The sequence below is a fragment of the Populus euphratica genome, unplaced genomic scaffold, assembly GCF_000495115.2.
Source record: "Populus euphratica unplaced genomic scaffold, PopEup_1.0 scaffold204.1, whole genome shotgun sequence".
Taxonomy (NCBI): domain Eukaryota; kingdom Viridiplantae; phylum Streptophyta; class Magnoliopsida; order Malpighiales; family Salicaceae; genus Populus; species Populus euphratica.
Window position 1 is genome coordinate 13,682 of NW_011500087.1, and position 18,175 is coordinate 31,856.

Genomic DNA, 18,175 nt, shown 5'->3' on the forward strand with positions numbered 1-18,175 from the left:
GACCGGGCTGGCGCATGTTAATGCTTTTTTTTTTTTTTAATGTTGCCTTGAAAAAAAAAATGAGTCATTGAAAATGAAAATGTAAGTATTTAGGCCTGTTTGTTGTTGATGAAACTCGCTGGATTTAGGACTTCCTTCAGGAGGCATCCCCAAAAGAATGTCAACCTGGAAACCTGTGATTTTTAGATTCGTTTTACTTTAGGAAGAAGGAAAGGAAAGCTGTTAAGCCTTGCAAGGCACAGATGTTTGTTAAAAAGTGTTTTGAACTCTCTAGTATGGTATATGCTAATTTTTCTTAGGCCAAAATAAATCTGATTTCATGTTCACGAGTCACACAAGTTATTGAGACTTAAGAAATAATAAAGATTCATTCAAATAATAAAGTTTATAAAATAATTATAAAGCACAATACCCTTATAAATTTCATGCAAACAAATGCATGCTATAATTATTTTTTTAATTAACTGTTAAATGTTTATGTGATCAATAATTTATTTATTGAGACACCTTGTTAATTTGTAAAACAAGACATTTAAATAGACATTACTATGTATCCTAACATTAAAAAACATGGAACTACTGTCTTATTGATGAAATCTATTTTTTTTTCTTTTGGGTTGATCATTAGATAAACTATATGTTTATATTTTTGTGTTATATTATTTATCTTGAATGCTTAGATCATTAACGTTATTTTATAAATGATTGGAATTTTGGAATGATTTGTCTTTTAAAACAACTTAATGAGACTAAAATTGTATCTTTTAACATGTCAATGATGAATAAAAAAGATCTAACTTAAGATAAAAATGTCATTACATAACTAAAAACTATAAAATCATTTTCTATATAAGAAAAAAACTTATTTTGTTTTCCACCGAAAAATAACAAATTTGGATTCTAAAAATTGAAAAACCGAATCTCATTTTATTTTTTCAATTTTGATTTTGATTTTGATTTTTAAAGGTTTGATTTCAATCGAATCCATGGAAACCAAAAGTGAATAACTGAACGTATATTCACTCTTATATGAAAGGGATGCTCTTACACCTTTAGCACGAAAAAGTTGCGATAACTTTGCATATTAAAGTGAATGAACATAGATATACCAGCTCACAAGTAACATATAAGGGATGCTCTAACACCTTTAAGAGGAGGAAATCTAATTAGTACAAAGTATGTCTGACTTATCACTTTGAAATTTATTAAAGAACATGGAGATGACTCCAAGAAAATCGAGTTTAATTTCCAAGCAGGAAGAACAAGTCACGCCAGCAAAATAAAGCAAAGGTGTAGTGAAACAACCAGGAAGAACAAGTCATGTCACGAATCATTCATATGGATTATGTGTCTCTTCTTGTCAACTGAAGTTGCAGCGATTGTAAATTTCCAGCCTGCTTCCCGATCCAAGTAAACACAGTGCAATTTCTTCGAAGGCCAGTGCACAAAAAAACCGATTTATTCGAAGCTAAATATCAAATATCTCATCAAATTATTGAGTTATTATCAATTTTATATCCAAATTATTTTCTTAATCAATCTTACCATTACATTATATTGACTTCTCAATTAAGATTTTATATTGAGATATTTATATAAGACGTGAATTTCTCTACAAAAAAAACCATTCATATAAGACGTGAATTTCTCTACAAAAAAACCATTCAAAAAACAGTTAAATTTAGATAATTAAAAACATCGTCAAAAGACTTTAAAATATATGGAAGTATTTGATTAATTTTTTTTAAGATCCTTGGGTAAAATTAATATAAATAATTTAGTGTTTTTGAGGTTTGCTCTTTATTCAAAGGTGCTAATTGAATAATCAGTAGTCTGTACATGTCTACTAATTTTTAGTCCACAGAGGCTTAGGACTAAGAATTGATGCATATACTCACATGGATTTATTTCAACCTATGATCCATTACTAGAATGTTAATGAATGGAGCATTTGAAGCGAGCACCTAGCCTCAATTAAAAAGAAAATTAATATAGGGATTAAAGTGTTTTTATAAAAAAAAATATGAGGATAAATTTTCTTTAATTAAGAACTTATTTCTATAAAGAATATCAAGTAAATATAAAGGTCCAAATAACTTTCGATGGGCCTAGAATGAATGACCAAGTATTTTTTTAGTCGTTAATATTAAAAAATCATCTCAATTTAATAGTTTAAACTTTTAGATGAGGTTTCATGATATGATTTATATTATTCTCTAACATGTCTCCTTAAGTAAAAGCTTTTTGGACTTGAAACTTGCACATATTCAAATTACTTTATGCTTAATTTTTATTAAATAAATAAGAATGGTGAGATTCAAATTCGTGACCGCTTGGTTATCAAAACTCTAATATCATGTCAAAAAATCATCTCAACTTAATAGCTTAAACTCTTAAATAAGGTCCCAAAATATAATTTATATTATTCTTTAATAGATATAATAAATAAAATAAACAGCAAAAAAACCCCAAAGAAAAATATGAAAATGCCCCAAGAATATATATATATATATATAAACTACTTGCATTCTACTTGACAAATATTTCTTAATTTACCAAGATGAAAAATTGAATATAGTTTAATAGCAGTAATTTTATTTAAAAACTAATTCAAATTTTTTTCATTAATAGTAATTTTAAAACATAATTTCCTCCCTCTCCTAAATAATCTTTTACCTAATCATCCCAAAATAAAATAAAAAAATCTATATCTTATAGCATGATTTTATTTTCCTTTTTAGTTAATTTCTAAATTGTCGTTTAACTAAATTGTGGTCGTGCTGTAGCGCTCTGGGCAAAAAAAATATCCACATCCACGACACATCCTTGTGGTATCCATCCAATGTCGGGTTTGGACTCACCCGCATAGATTCTCCCTTCACGCAATCTTAAAATTAAAATTAAAATTAAAAATTAAAACAAGCTTCTTAGCTTAATATAAACTTCTCATGCAACACAGGTCGCCTAAGAAAATTAATATACATTATTAAACTATACAAATATAGTCTATTTTCTAATTGATTTAGAGAGTTATCTGATATATATTACTAAAAAAAAATAATACGAATAAAAACTATATTAAACTAAACAATTTTATAACTGAGAGGAGGCACGCTGGCCTAGTCCACAGGAAAAATCATGGTATAAGTTCTTATTCCTTAAAAACCATACAGGATAGGTGTTTCTTTGATATCTAAATTAATAAAGTATTTCAGAAAAATAATATATAAAAGAAGAGAATCAAAATACAGGAGATTATTATTTTAAATTATTATGAGTGTAAATAGATTATTCAATTTTTCTTATACATCCTTAAATATTTATATACCACTAAATCACAAGAAATTGCAATACAGAGTTAGGGAGTTAGGGATACGGAGTTAGAGATATAGTGTGCATGTGCATCCTCTCGTAAAATTAATAAGATATTTATATTTGTTTGAAATTATAGTGGTGATGGTGATTTAAAATATTTTTTATTTAAAAATATATTAAAATAATTTTTTTTTAAATTAGCATATTAAAAAGATCTAAAAATATAAAAAAATTATTTTAAATAAAAAAAATTAAAATTTTTAAAAATATAATTTACATTATGTTTTCAAACACTCTTTTATATAGATAACTTGCAGTGATCCTAAACATGCCTTGAAGCTCGTTTGACAACGCCACGTGTGATAAGAACTTAGTGGTGCTATCACAAAATGGATCAATGGGCTTATCGGTTTGAATTGGTTCCCTTTTATTTTACTCATGCATTGAGCTTGGTTGGGACTTTTCTCTCATTTTTTTTTTTTATCCTCTCCTTTCTCTCTCTCTCTCTCTCCCTTCCCTTTTTTTTTTTTTCCCTCTCTCCTCCCTCATCCCAGTGAGGCTTCCTTTGACCTTTGAGAAATTAAACCACACTTAACATAAAACTCTCCTTATATGCCCTAGTATTTCTTTTAAGAGCTTTGAAAATAATATTGGAGTTTTTATTGTCATTTTCTGTGCATCAATTAGTAAATTTCTTGACCGAAGATGCTGGGAAGATGGCATAAGATCTCAAGAATTGCATTTGCCATGGCGCCGAATCATTTGGAAAGTTTGGATTTTTGAAAGAACCACAGCTGTGTAGTTACATTCATAAAAAATTATTTGTTGAAATAGTGTTTTGTGTTTTCTTTCTTTCATTTGTTTAGTTTTTTTTCTTTTTATTAATTCACCTTTTGACAACCCAATCCTTTTTATTTAATTTTATTTTTAATTATTAGATTGTTTTAAGAATTATATCTTATACTATTTTATTTTATTTTAAGATCTCATTTGCTTATAATTACTGCGCGTAATCAAACTTAAAAAAGTTAGGTCAGGTATAAACCATATAACACATCTGGTCTCATTGTTTTCGGCCTTGACTTCTCGCTAAATTTCACCTTTTGACAACACAATCCTTTTTTATTTAATTTTAAACCACTCCCAAATAACATATAACATATGTAGCCAAAGGCATGTCCTCCGCATTAAACTGGTCAAGTACGCAGTACCCAACTAGATTTTTTGTCGGAACGCAGCAAAATCAAAATGGTTTTTTTTGTTTTTTTTTTCTTTCATAGAACATGAGCGATATATATGTAAAGTACAAATTAAACTGGTCTGGTCTAGAGATTTATAAATTGAGAGAACAGATCAAATATTTATCTGCATCAATACAACAAAAAACCAATGGTCTTATTGTATGAATCTCAATCAGCTTCAATTTCTTAATATACGCTACCTTCTTATTTCTCAGCATGGACGCTCCTTGCTGGCATTTCAACATCCACCTCAAATTTCACAGAGCAGTTTCGGCACTTGAAGAATACATAAAATGCGATAGCAAGAAGGAGCATGGCGAGGACACCAGCAAGCCCTCCTTTAGCAGCTGAGGAGTAGCCTGCTGTGGCCGAGTCTTGCGCAGGGGGGTGCAGGGTGTAACCATCCATGGCTTAAAACTACAAAAAGGAATGGTTAATTAGAAGAAAATAAAAGCAGTAATGTCTCAAGTGAGATTAGAAAGAGATCGTATTGATAATATTACCAAATTTGAGGAGGAAACACAGGAGGAGACAAGTTAGCAGAGCAAGAGTGGATGCTTAATTTTGTGAATAAGAAGATGCATGCATAACAAGTATAATAAAAAGAAATTAAATAAAAAGCGCATCCAAGAGGAATATCCCTCAAGATCACATAGTAATAGAAGTAGCGAAAATCTCTAATTGCCATAACACAAATAATTTGCCTGGGATTGTTGAGGAATCTTTACCTGAGTTTAAATGCCAGAAGAAATACAGAAACTACTTGAAGAAGGGGCAAGCTAATAAACAAGAAGAATGAACACAAATCTTGGACAATCACAATAAACACACAAAACGCAAGCAAGAATGGAGGGGAGAAGTTTGCAAATGGGGATGGGAAAGGAGAGTAAAGAATGAGACCCTTTTTATACACCATGAGAGACGACGAGCCGGCCTTGCCTTCTACACCTTACTTGTGGGGTTTAATTTGATATATATATATATATATATATATATAATAAGCAGTGGTGCCTCTCTACCGCATAACCTTCCAGTGGTATCATTGTTCCTTTCACAAAACCGCTTTTCTTATAAGCAGTGGTGCCTCTCTACCGTATAACCTTCCTGTGGTTTCATTGTTCATTTCACAAAACCGCTTTTCTCTTTCCTTGTGGTCAATATTTTCATAAATCCACCTGTCTACCCTCTCTATCACTGTAGCTGTACGTTGAAACAGGGCAAAACCGGAAAAAAAGAAAACACTTTTTTTCTCTTAATTTGATTTCTTAAGCCTGGCAATTTCAATTGGCCTGTAAACTGCTGTCAATTTCAATTTCAATTTCAATTTCAATTTCTCTGGTAAGAATTGACCTGTAAAAACATTGCAAGGCTTGGCAATTTCAATTGCAATTAGGGAGAGAAGTAAACTGTCAATATAATTTGTTCAAGAAAATGGAGATAACTTAAAGGATAACGAGTTTTCTTGCATTCTACTTGGACAATAATATTTCTTAATTTCATGAGGTGAAAAATTGACTATTGTTTAACAGCAGTAATTTTATTTAAAAAATAACTGAAAATTTCTTTTCACTAATATTAATCTTAAAGCGTGATTTCTTCCCTCTCCTAAATAATCCCCCAGTAAAAAAAATCCCCCTTTTGTTTTCAATCTTCTATTTGCCCCCGATATTTATTTTCCTTGGTTAGTTTCTAAATTGATGTTTGATTAAATTGGTGACCTGCAATATGCAGCTAACTGTGTAAAAAAAATTTAATATAAGAAAATATTTAGGCAAGATTAGTAACTTTAAGAAAATAAAAGAAATTCAAAATTTGAATTATTGATTCAATTGAGTTTAATAAACTCAATTAATTTAATAATATAGATAAAAAAACAATTGTTGATAAGCTGAATTAAATAAAATAATTGTCAATCATTAATTGCAAAGAAAAAATATAATGGCAAATATCCCTTTAATATTTTTAAAAGAATTTTATAATTTTATTTGATAAATGAAAATGGTCTCATTCATTAATCATAAAATCATGGCTTCCAATGCTTCGATTCCCATGTCCTGCTCCTTTCCATAGCCTGCCAATTCATTTCATTCAACCAAGCAGTATTAAAACATAGATATTCATCACAGCAACACAACACTCCTCCACTGGGAAGGAACCATCAACCAACCAATATAGGTAAATAATAAACAATTAATTCAAAGATCCATTTAAGAAAATCAAAGAAAATTACCAGTCAAGCTCGATAATTTTAATCTCCTTCTGTCCCTCCCTTCCTCCAGGTCGCGGTTGCTATATTTTCTTTGTAATAGAAAATTCCCTAATTCTTGGTTTAGGGAAAGTGATGAAGGATATCACTGTAGGTAAACTATAACATGTAGCAAAGATGAACGGGCTTTGCTATAAGAGATAAAAGGTATTAATCTAAAATAATTATACAATATACCAAAAGGAATTAGTATTTTTATTGCTGTTATCTAGATACAAAGGAATGTGAACTATTAGTGATATTACAAATTTAATTTTTTTGGTTAATAGAGCCTTTATTAATAAAAAATATATACTATTAATTTTTTCAATATTTTATATTTTGATGTTATTTGACCGGTCCTCAGTAATTTCTTAAATATTATGTAATATTATTCATACTGATATATATTTTTAATTTTTTTTTAACTTTTTGTATATTATTTTTTTACATGGGGCTCCAAAAATAAACAATAAAAAATGCCCTATCATTACAATACTTATAAAGCACAGATTTGTCAAGTGCTTCCCGTATTTATTTTTTTAGATTAATACTCTTTATTTTTTTATTTTGTTTAGAGAGCTTCTTTTAAATGATGATTTTTTTTGTTATATATTTTATTTTTTAAGAGTTTTTTCTTATTCATCTATAATTTGATAGTATTTGAAAATTATTTATTTATAGTTTTTTTTTTATCTTTTGTGTAGATGAATTTTATTTTTTAATATAAAAATATTTATCTTTTTGATAATATTTCTAATATGTAGAAAATTGCATAATATATTTTTATTTTATTTAATAAATTTAATGTGTTTGTTGATTTTTATAATAGATCAATAATTTTAATAAATAAATTTAAAATTAAAATTATTTTGATAAATAAATTTAACAAATATAAATAGATAAATATCATGTTTTATTTTAATCTACATCCGTTACACACACACATCCTAGTCACCACAATGTTGTATTAAAATCAACTTCATTCAGTAAAGGAAAAATTGAGATTTCAGCTTGTAAAACGATTGTGTGAATTTACTCAGGAAAAAAGAAAGCGCTTTATAATATGATTGTCTAGACTTGCGTTCGTGTTGCAACAAACGAGTCCATCCCAGCACCTTTGAATTATAAAATTCAACTAATTATATTTCTACATGTAATATAAAATAACTATATATTTCATCAAGGTGATAATTGAAATTTTAACGGTATGATAGCAAGTAAAAGAGATTTTATAATTATAAATTAGATATAAAAATAGTAATAGGATAATTTAAAAAATTATATTTATTATAATAGATTGATCCACAAAACTCATAATTAAAAGTTTAACTCGTGTCGAATTTTAATTTATACAAGTAAAAACATTAATTTTAATATATTTGATTACTTTAACTATATTTTTAACCATTTATTTAATCCAATCAAATTTGATCAAAACTCAATTAAATTAAATCAAATAATTTTTTTAAAAAATAAAATTATATTATTGAACTATATATGTATTTTTATTTGAAGTATGTATTTTAAGGTACTTTAACTATATATAAATTTTTATTTAAAATATGTATTTTCAGGAACTTAAACTATGTATATATTATTATTTGAAGTATTAATTTTTTGTTAATGTATTTTAAAATTCTTTATAATTTTATAATTTTTTTTTACAATTCAAGTTTATATTATATTTTTCATACAGTATCAAAATAACAATTGTAACAACCTTGATCGAGATATATCCCAGTAATGAATTAAATATTAATCTCAGATTAAACTTTGTTTATGGTTAAAAATAGAATTTAAAAGAAAAATGATTAAATTAACAACAAAAATGAAACAGGCCCCATGTACGCAAATATTATCGCGGCAAATATCTTGCTTTCCAATCAAATTTTAGGATCCCCGAGTTCCAACTATAATTAAAGATATGGAATTGAGATCTATTTTTATAACACTTTTTTTATTCAAAGAAAAAGACCCAGTAGAAGAAAGAAATGTTCTTGAAATCAATTTTCGTTTGTTTTTTTATAATTAAAATAATTTTTTTCTTTAAAGTCTTGCCAATCCCATTGGGCAGGATCTATGGGAAAGGGTGACGAGTCGGTCAATAGAGATCCTATATTCTGGAGCCCGGTCTGAGCATGTCAGTACCACAACAGTTACTGAGGGCTTTTGAAGTGGCTCATGAACTCATGACATGATTATGCCCATGTCTAGGTAGCGTATATTCTTTTATGTTATGAGTACTATGTTGTAAATCCCATAAACTAGCACATGTCAATATGGGGAAAAAATATATTCGCAGAATAACTAAAAAGAAAGAAAGAAAAGTCAATAAACTTGTATTTTGATAGGTAAATTTATTAAATTTATAAATTAAATAATTTAGATTAATATGTCAAATATGTAAACCGGATAATAAATTATATTGCAATTGATAACATGTATTTTTTAAAATTATTATTTTATTTAACTATATGATAACAAAAATAAATGATCGTTAGAATTGAATGTCAAACAAATACTAAGATTTCTCTTTAAAATTATGATAATCTCATAAAAAATAAAATAAAATAAATAATAAAATTCAATTCTCAGTTGATCTAATATTGAATGATAAAAATAAAAAAAATAAAAAAATTTAAACTTGTTAAACCCGTCAATAGGCCCATAAACTTTCTAAAATTTAATAAAATGTTTTTTTATTTTTTTAATGATAAGATAAAAAAAACAGAATTTTAGAGGACAAAACCGAATAAAATAAAAAAAAGGATCTCAAAAAACACCTAGGCCACCTAGCTAAATTTGTTACTTGAAATATAAGATGTGGATAACTATATTGGAAGAAAACCAAATAATGAACTTTTTTTTTTTGAATGAACAACTTCAAAGGATTTAAATGATGTAATCAGAGAAACAAATAATGTCAACAATTTTTCAGATCCATGACCCTAGCTAGTGACTAAACTAGAAGTAACCTATATGGAAAACCACCATTGTAAAACTCGAGTTTACCCAATGGATTAACTAGTGGGCTGGGTTTCAAAAGAAATTTAAGGAGAATTGACTCAATGTGAAATGATAAAAAAACACGGGTTGACCTGTGACTCAATGAACCAATGACAAACCTAGTCAAAACTTGTTGACTATTTTCCTTTATTTTTTTTCAAAATGATGTTATTTGTATTTTTTTATAAAATAAAAAAAAATTGATTAACCTGGTTTAACTCGAGTCAATCCACTTGATCTGCGACAGATACTTGGACTGGATCGACTCCCAAACCAACTCCTAAAAAATAAGAGGAGAGCCTAAAATTTTGAATTAAATGGCAAAATTAAAAAGAAAAGACAAGTTAACAAAAAAATCCAAAACAAAAAAATCAACAGAATAAAAACTAAATTTGAAAAAAAAATACAAAATCAAGATTATAAATCCATATATGAAATTGAAAACAAATTAAAATTTGATAAAAGGGCTAAGAATCCAAATTTAAACTCAAAACATTAAGGGTCAAACCTTAAATTGAATGGTAAAATTGAAAAAAAAATAATCAAATTCACTAAAGTATCCAAAACAAAAACAAAAATCAACAAGGAACCAACTTGAAAAAAATTAAAAACAAATTAGAACTTCAAAAAATGATTAAGAATCAAACTTAGAAATCAAAACATTGAAAATCAAACATAAAATGTCATAAAATAAGAGGACATAATTTATATTTTTTTAACAGCCAACACAAAATTTAATGGGAAAGAAAGAGAAAAAAGACCAAAAAAAAAAGAAAGGAAGGGGTGGCTAATAACAAATCATCATTATAAAAACAACACACGTCGCCCCGTATGAAACAGGTCGTCGAAAAGCTTCAAACATTGTAATGAGAGATAAAAAAAAAAATTCAAGTTGATCTATTATTTTCACAAAGATAAAGAGAAAAGGTATTTAAATAGTTTTTTTTTATTAAATAGAATTCGTTGACACCAAGAACTAGTTTCATCATAAAAAAATATCATTAGTCGATTTTCTCTCTCCCATCCATTTTTCAACAAATCTCTCATCTGTCAAGTCCAATGAATATAAAAGATATTGAACCAAAATATTCGATTAAGAAACTAAAAGGACCACATATTTTTTTTATGAAATATTAAATGGATAAAAGAAAAGAAAAGATAAATTTTGAACATTGAGATAAAAAGAAAAACCATTAATACTTTCCATAATATAAAGAAAAGCCATTAATATTTTCCATAATATCAAATAGGATCCCTAAATTTATAATTTTTTCAATTGGCATAACTAAATTTTTTTTTTCTTGTAAAATTAAACATCAATCAAATGTTGATATATTTCTTTGAAATCCAAAAAAACCTATAGAAAACAACTAAACTAAATCAAGAGCTTGAAATTCTATATAATGCTATTTTTGAAGACTAATTTATAAAAATATATTGGTGATTCAAACAAAACGTTTCTAAAGGAAACAAAAAATTCAGCATTGTTTTGGTGAACAATGCAATGCAATGTGAGGTAGCCCATAATGTTTTTGCCATGAGTTTTAGTTTTTCTTTAAATTGGAAGTTTACCTTCTAATTTATTTATTTATTACATGTCAAATACTCATTTATTAAATTTATATTTTTTTTAGCATTTTTCTTTCTTCAAATTTTCCATCTCAATACAACTGATGTATCCTGATTTTGTCACTCTACCAACCTGTTTATTTTTACGTTTAAAAAATAGAATAATTTTATATGAAAAAAAAATAATTCTAAATAAATTAAATATTAAAAAACAAAATAAAAAAAACAAAATCAACCCTATAGATTTGAAGGTAAAACAATACTTTATGATTTTATGATTGATAAATAAAGATTTAGTTTTTTTGAAGTTTAAATTCACTTTTTGTTAAATTGATAAAAAAATAATCAAATAGGATCATGTGCTTGTTAGATATCCACTGCAGTGAAAAAACTAGGTGGGGGCAGACTTCGTAGATAAAAGGGCACTCTCTAGCGGATGAAATGCTTAAAAGAAGTAGAAAGAATTTTGATCCAAGGATGATTAAATTTTACTTTAAATTCTGAATGAGGTCAGCCCTTTCAGGGTTAGCAGTTTCGGTAATCTTATGACATTTTCATTAAAAAAAATTACTCGATATAATATATCACAGAATAATTTTATTGATGATTGGCAATAGTATTTAGAATAATTTTATTCTAACCCTTTATAAAATATCAACCAAATAAATTTATGGATAATATAACAATTAAAGTGACATATATAATACATAATTTTGTTAGTAATTAACAGTAGTATTTAGAGTAAATTTATTTCAATCCTTTATAAAATACCAACAATATAATTTTATAGATCATGTAATAATTAAAATAACATATACAATGACATACGAATAAATTTTTTAAATTATCTGCAATATACTAAAATTCATTGTAGAATATATATATATATATATATATATATAATTGTTTGAATAAAGATAGTCGTGCAGGTCACGTGGATTGCCATCAAAATAAAGGAAAGGTATAGTGAAAGAACAAGGAAGGACAAGTCATGGATCATTTATAAGTATACTGTTGCATCGATTGTAAATTTCCAGCCTTCTTCCCGGTCCAAGTAAACACAGTGCAATTTCTTCGAAGGCCAGTGCACAAAAAGACAGATTTATTCGAAGCTAAATATCAAATATCTCATCAAATTATTGAATTATTATCAACTTTATATCCAAATTATTTTTTTAATCAATTTTACCATTAGATTATATTGACTTCTCAATCTAGATTTTATATTGAGATATTTAATATAAAACATTAATTTCTCTACAAAAAGACCATTTGAAAAACAGTATAATTTAGAAAAAAAAACATTGTCAAAAGCTTTAAAATACATGGAAGTATTTGATTATTTTTTGTTAAGATCCTGAGGATAAAATTGATATAAATAATTTAGTATTTTTGAGGTTTGCTCTTTATTCAAAGATGCTAATTGGATAATCAGTAGTATGTGCATGTCTACTAATTGGCAAATTTCGTAAATCAGTAGTCTGTACATGTCTACTAATTGGCAAATTTCGTACAGAGGCTTAGGACTAAGAATTGATGCATATACTCACATGGATTTATTTCAACCTATGATACATTACTAGAATGTTAATGAATGAAGCATTTGAAGCGGGCACCTAGACTTAATTAAAAAGAAAATTAATATAGGGATTGAAGTGTTTTGATGAAAAAATATGAGGACAAATTTTTTTTTGTTAATTGACATATGAGTTAATTCGTAATTCAAGTAACTTCGTTCAATTATTCAAGATGGAAGTGAATAATGATTGTTGCCTTCAAGCACAAGTGAAAAGGCAGATGGAGATTTCCGAGTGAGTTTGCACTCTAATTCATGGGCGGTTAGGATACGGGCAAAAACGCAAAATACCCTTTGTATTTGGTAATCATGCAATGTGTTTTCCTAAAATACTTTCTTAATTAAAATGATGACTTTTATATATTTTTTATTTTTATCATCAATAGATTAAAATAGAATTATAGTTTTAAAAAAGTAAGTTTTTTTAAAAATATAATTAAGTATAGCTAGTTAAATTTAGATATATATTTAATAAAAATTATGGTTGAATTTTATATACAACAAAAAAACACGTATAAAATATTTTATTATAGTTATTTTTCAAAAAACAATTATTTAAAAATACATCAAAATAATTTTTTTATTTTTTAAAAATTATTTTTGATATCACCACATCAAAATAATTTAAAAATATAAAAAAATTAAAGTAAAAAAAATAAAAAAATTAAATTAAAAAATACTTTTAAAATACAAAAACAAATAAAATTTTAAAAAATTCAATTAAAAAAATACATAAAAACTTCTTCATACAAACTACATTTCAAACTTAATTTTTTTAATGAATCTCATAATATAAAATAAAGTTAATATATTACCAAATATTTAATTGTATTTTGTACACCGCATACACAAAAGCTGCGGCTAAACAAACGCACAAAGATTTTGTTTGCAGTCTTTTTCTGATGGAAAAAAAGAGAGCACAGAATAGCCTGAAGGCTTATAGGGAACATAATTATAAGGCAATCACGATGACAGCTTAACCAATTATAAAAGATGGAATCTTTTAAACTTAATGACAACATTATCGGTCTTGTTAGAAAATAAACGTGTTAGAGGTCAAAGTTTTGCTGGCTGCTATCAATTATGATGCCATGTTGGAATCGATTTCCACGGCAAACTTTAGCAGAAAAAAATAATAATTTACGGAGATTGAGCATACACAGCAAAGCATATATAGAGATCTCGATAGAACTCACGGCTTCCTGTTCACCTCTTTTTCCCACTGCAAATAAAACTGATCGAGCTAAGAATCCAAACAGCACAACTAAAGGAGCATGGCATAAGAAAATGACCAAACTCCGGGGAAGAGGAAAAAACACGGCACCATGATGATAGAACAGCCAGACAACCTAATAACCTGTGGAAATATTGATATTTTGAAGCGATGGTTACAAGTATGAAGGCCATTCTCGCTAGATTGAATTTCTGCCATTGCATATCATTGGTTTGTTTGCTTTGAAAAAAATCAAAAAGATAGAAAGGGAGGAGCACCTCTAAATTCATCATCCATAAGCATGGCTTCCAATGCTTCGATTCCCATGTCCTGCTCCTTTCCATGGCCTGCCAATTCATTCCATTCAACCAATCAGTTATTAGAACATAGCATGCCCCATCACTGCAACACAACACTCCTCCACTGGGGAGGAACGATCAACCAACCAATATAGGTAATAATAAACAATTAATTCAAAGATCCATTTAAGAAAATCAAAGAAAATTACCAGTCAAGGTCGATAATTTTAATCTCCTTCTGTCTCTCCCTTCCTCCAGGTCGCGGTTGCAATTTTTTTTCTTTGTAATAGAAGATTGATTAATTTTTTTAAGATCCCGAGGGTAAAATTAATATAAATAATTTAGTGTTTTAGAGGTTTGCTCTTTATTCAAAGGTGCTAATTGAATAATCAGTAGTCTGTGTATGTCTACTAATTTTTAGTCCACGGAGACTTAGGACTAAGAATTGATGCATACACTCACATGCATTTGAAGCGGGCACCTTGACTCAATTAAAAAGAAAATTAATATAGGGATTAAAGTGTTTTTATAAAAAAAATATGAGGATAAATTTTCTTTAATTTAAAACTTATTTGTATAAAAAATATCAAGTAAATATAAAGATCCAAATAACTTTCGAATGGACTAGAATGAATGACCAAGCATTTTTTTAGTAGGTATTATTAAAGAATCATCTCAAACTAACAGCTTAAACTCTTAGGTGAAGTTCTAAGATATAATTTATATTATTGTCTAAGACACCTCTTCAAGTAAAAGTATTTTGAGTTTGAAACTTGCACAGACCGACATTATCTTATACTTAATTTTTATTAAATAAATAAAGATAATGAAATTCGAACTCTTAACCGTTTGGTGATCAAGACTCTTATACTATATCAAAAAATCATCTTAATTTAATAGTTTAAATTCTTAGATGAGATTCCACAATATGATTTATATTATTCTTTAACATATAATAAATAAAATAAACAGCAAAAAAATCCAAAAAAATATAAAAATACCCCAAGAAAACACACACACATATATATAAACTACTTGCAGTCTACTTGGACAATAATATTTCTTAATTTACCGAGATGAAAAATTAAATATAGTTTAACATCAGTAATTTTATTTAAAAATTAGTTCAAAATTTCTTTCCACTAATAGTAATCTTAAAACATAATTTCCTCCCTCTCCTAAATAATCTTTTACCTGATCATCCCAAAATAAAATAAAATAAATCCATATCTTATAGCATGATTTTATTTTCCTTTTATATTTATTTTCCTCTTTGGTTAATTTTTAAATTGTCATTTAACTAAATTGTGGTCGTGCTGCAACGCTCCGGGCAAAAAAAATATCAACATCTACGACACATCCCTATGGTATCCATTCATTATCGGATTTGGACCCACCCGCACAGATTCCCCCTTCATGCAATCTTAAAATTAAAATTAAAAATTAAAACAAGCTTCTTAGCTTAATATAAACTTCTCATGCAACACAGATGGCCAAAGAAAATTAGTATACATTATTAAACTATACAAATATGGTCTATTTTCTGTAATTTATTTTGAGTTATCTGATATATATTATTAAAAAAAATTAATATTAATAAAAACTCTATTAAACTAAATAATTTTATAACTGAGAGCAGGCACGCTGGCCTAGTCCACAAGAAAAATCATGGTATAAGTTCTAATTCCTTAAAAACTATACAGGATAGGTGTTTCTTTGATATCTAAATTAACAAAGTATTTCAGAAAAATAATATATAAAAGAAGAGAATCAAAATATAGGAGAGTATTATTTTAAATTATTATGAGTGTAAATAGATTATTCAATTTTTTTTATACATCCTTGAATATTTATATACCACTAAATCACAAGAAATTGCAATATGGAGTTAGGGATACGGAGTTAGAGATATAATGTCCATGTGCATCCTCTCGTAAAATTAATAAAATATTCCTATTGTATTTCAATACTTGACGTAGCGGTGGAAGGAGTTTGTCTCTTTTTACTATACCTGGGTTCGAGCCCTGGCATGCACGTCTGTCATCCCCACAGTGTTTTATATGTCTACTGCGTTTGCAGGGTATTCAGTGGGCCATAAGGATTAGTCATGGTACGCGCAAGCTAGCCAAACACCCTATGTAAATAAAAAAAAAATAATAATAAAATATTCATATTTGTTTGAAATTATAGCAATGATGGTGGTTTAAAATATTTTTTATTTAAAAATATATTAAAATAATTTGTTTTAAATTAGCATATTAAAAAGATACAAAAATATAAAAAAAATTATTTTAAATAAAAAATTTTAAAAAATTTTAAAATATAATTTACATTGTGTTTTCGTATAGATAACTTGTAGTGGTCCTAAACATGCCTTGAACCTCGTTTGACAACGCCACGTGTGATAAGAACTTAGTGCTGCTATCACAAAATGGATCAATGGACTTATTGGTTTGAATTGGTTGCCTTTTATTTTACTTATGCATTGGGTTTGGTTGGGACTTTTCTCTCATTTGTTTTTTTATCCTCTCCTTTCTCTCTCTCTCTCTCTTCCCTTTTTTTTTTTCCTCTTTCCTCCCTCATCCCAGTGAGGCTTCCTTTGCCTCTGAGAAATTAAATCACACTTAACATAAAACTCTCCTTATATGCCCTAGTATTTCTTTTAAGAGCTTTGAAAATAATATTGGAGTTTTTATTGTCATTTTCTGCGCATCAATTTGTAAATTTCTTGACCGAAGATGCTGGGAAGATGGCATAAGATCTCAAGAATTGCATTTGCCATGGCGCCGAATCATTTGGAAAGTTTGGATTTTTGAAAGAACCACAGCTGTGTAGTTACATTCATAAAAAATTATTTGTTGAAATAGTGTTTTGTGTTTTCTTTCTTTCATTTGTTTAGTTTTTTTTCTTTTTATTAATTCACCTTTTGACAACCCAATCCTTTTTATTTAATTTTATTTTTAATTATTAGATTGTTTTAAGAATTATATACTATACTATTTTATTTTATTTTAAGATCTCATTTGCTTATAATTACTGCGCGTAATCAAACTTAAAAAAGTTAGGTCAGGTATAAACCATATAACACATCTGGTCTCATTGTTTTCGGCCTTGACTTCTCGCTAAGTTTCTCTGTTATCTTAGCCCTTGCGATTATGGTCTTCAAGAGAAGGAAACATTTTTAGAACAAAGTATATCTGATCCATCACTTGGCAATTTCAATTGCAATTAGGGTTTGAAGTGAAACTGTAGCCATAATTTATTACAGAACATAGAGATGACTCGAAGGAACTGGACTTTTCCTGCATTTTACTTGGACAATAATATTTCTTAATTTCTTGAGATGGAAAATTGACAACAGTCTATCTTCAGTAATTTTATTAAAAAAAAAACCGCATAAAAAAAAAACAATCTTTTTCATAAGGTTAGAACATGCTGGCACAACGGGACTGGATAAGGGGGGCGCGGCGCCAACTGCATTGCTGACAGGCATGCATTGACCGGTGATTGGTGCTTTAAGAGATCAACCTGACCTGACATGCATTTCAATCATGGCTTAAACTACCAAACACAGCTCTTCGCATCAAACTCAAAAAGCTGCCCTTCGCATCAAAATCAAAAAGCGACACAACAAATCAGTTTTATGAGCTGCTTCAAATCCTTCAAAGCAAGTACATGTCTCCTGCACAGAAAAACCAAAAGGCTGCC

At 27.7% G+C, this 18,175-nt stretch overlaps 1 protein-coding gene and 1 long non-coding RNA gene across 5 annotated transcripts in view; one reads left to right on the top strand and one right to left on the bottom strand.

Moving 5' to 3' along the window:
• Positions 1-4,774: 4,774 nt before the first annotated feature.
• LOC105109000 (uncharacterized) overlaps positions 4,775-18,175 on the bottom strand; it is a 42,390-nt gene continuing 28,989 nt past the window's right edge. The window contains exons 3-5 of one of the 4 annotated variants that reach the window (XM_011003550.1): positions 14,677-14,740; positions 14,447-14,515; positions 4,775-4,973 (exon numbers count right to left, since the gene is read on the bottom strand). In XM_011003550.1, coding sequence (XP_011001852.1) covers positions 4,897-4,973; positions 14,447-14,515; positions 14,677-14,740 — 210 coding nt within the window. In that variant the 3' untranslated portion in view covers positions 4,775-4,896. Of the gene's footprint in view, positions 4,974-6,580; positions 6,628-6,786; positions 6,874-14,219; positions 14,313-14,446; positions 14,516-14,676; positions 14,747-15,502; positions 15,510-18,175 lie in introns of those variants that run through there. The other 3 variants (XR_839158.1, XM_011003551.1, XR_839160.1) reach the window with 3 other exon arrangements.
• The window catches only part of LOC105109001 (uncharacterized), a 28,648-nt gene continuing 19,860 nt past the window's right edge, over positions 9,388-18,175 (top strand). Inside the window, exons 1-2 of the long non-coding RNA XR_839161.1 lie at positions 9,388-9,398; positions 17,720-18,169. This is a non-coding gene — a long non-coding RNA (uncharacterized LOC105109001). The remainder of the gene's footprint in view (positions 9,399-17,719; positions 18,170-18,175) is intronic.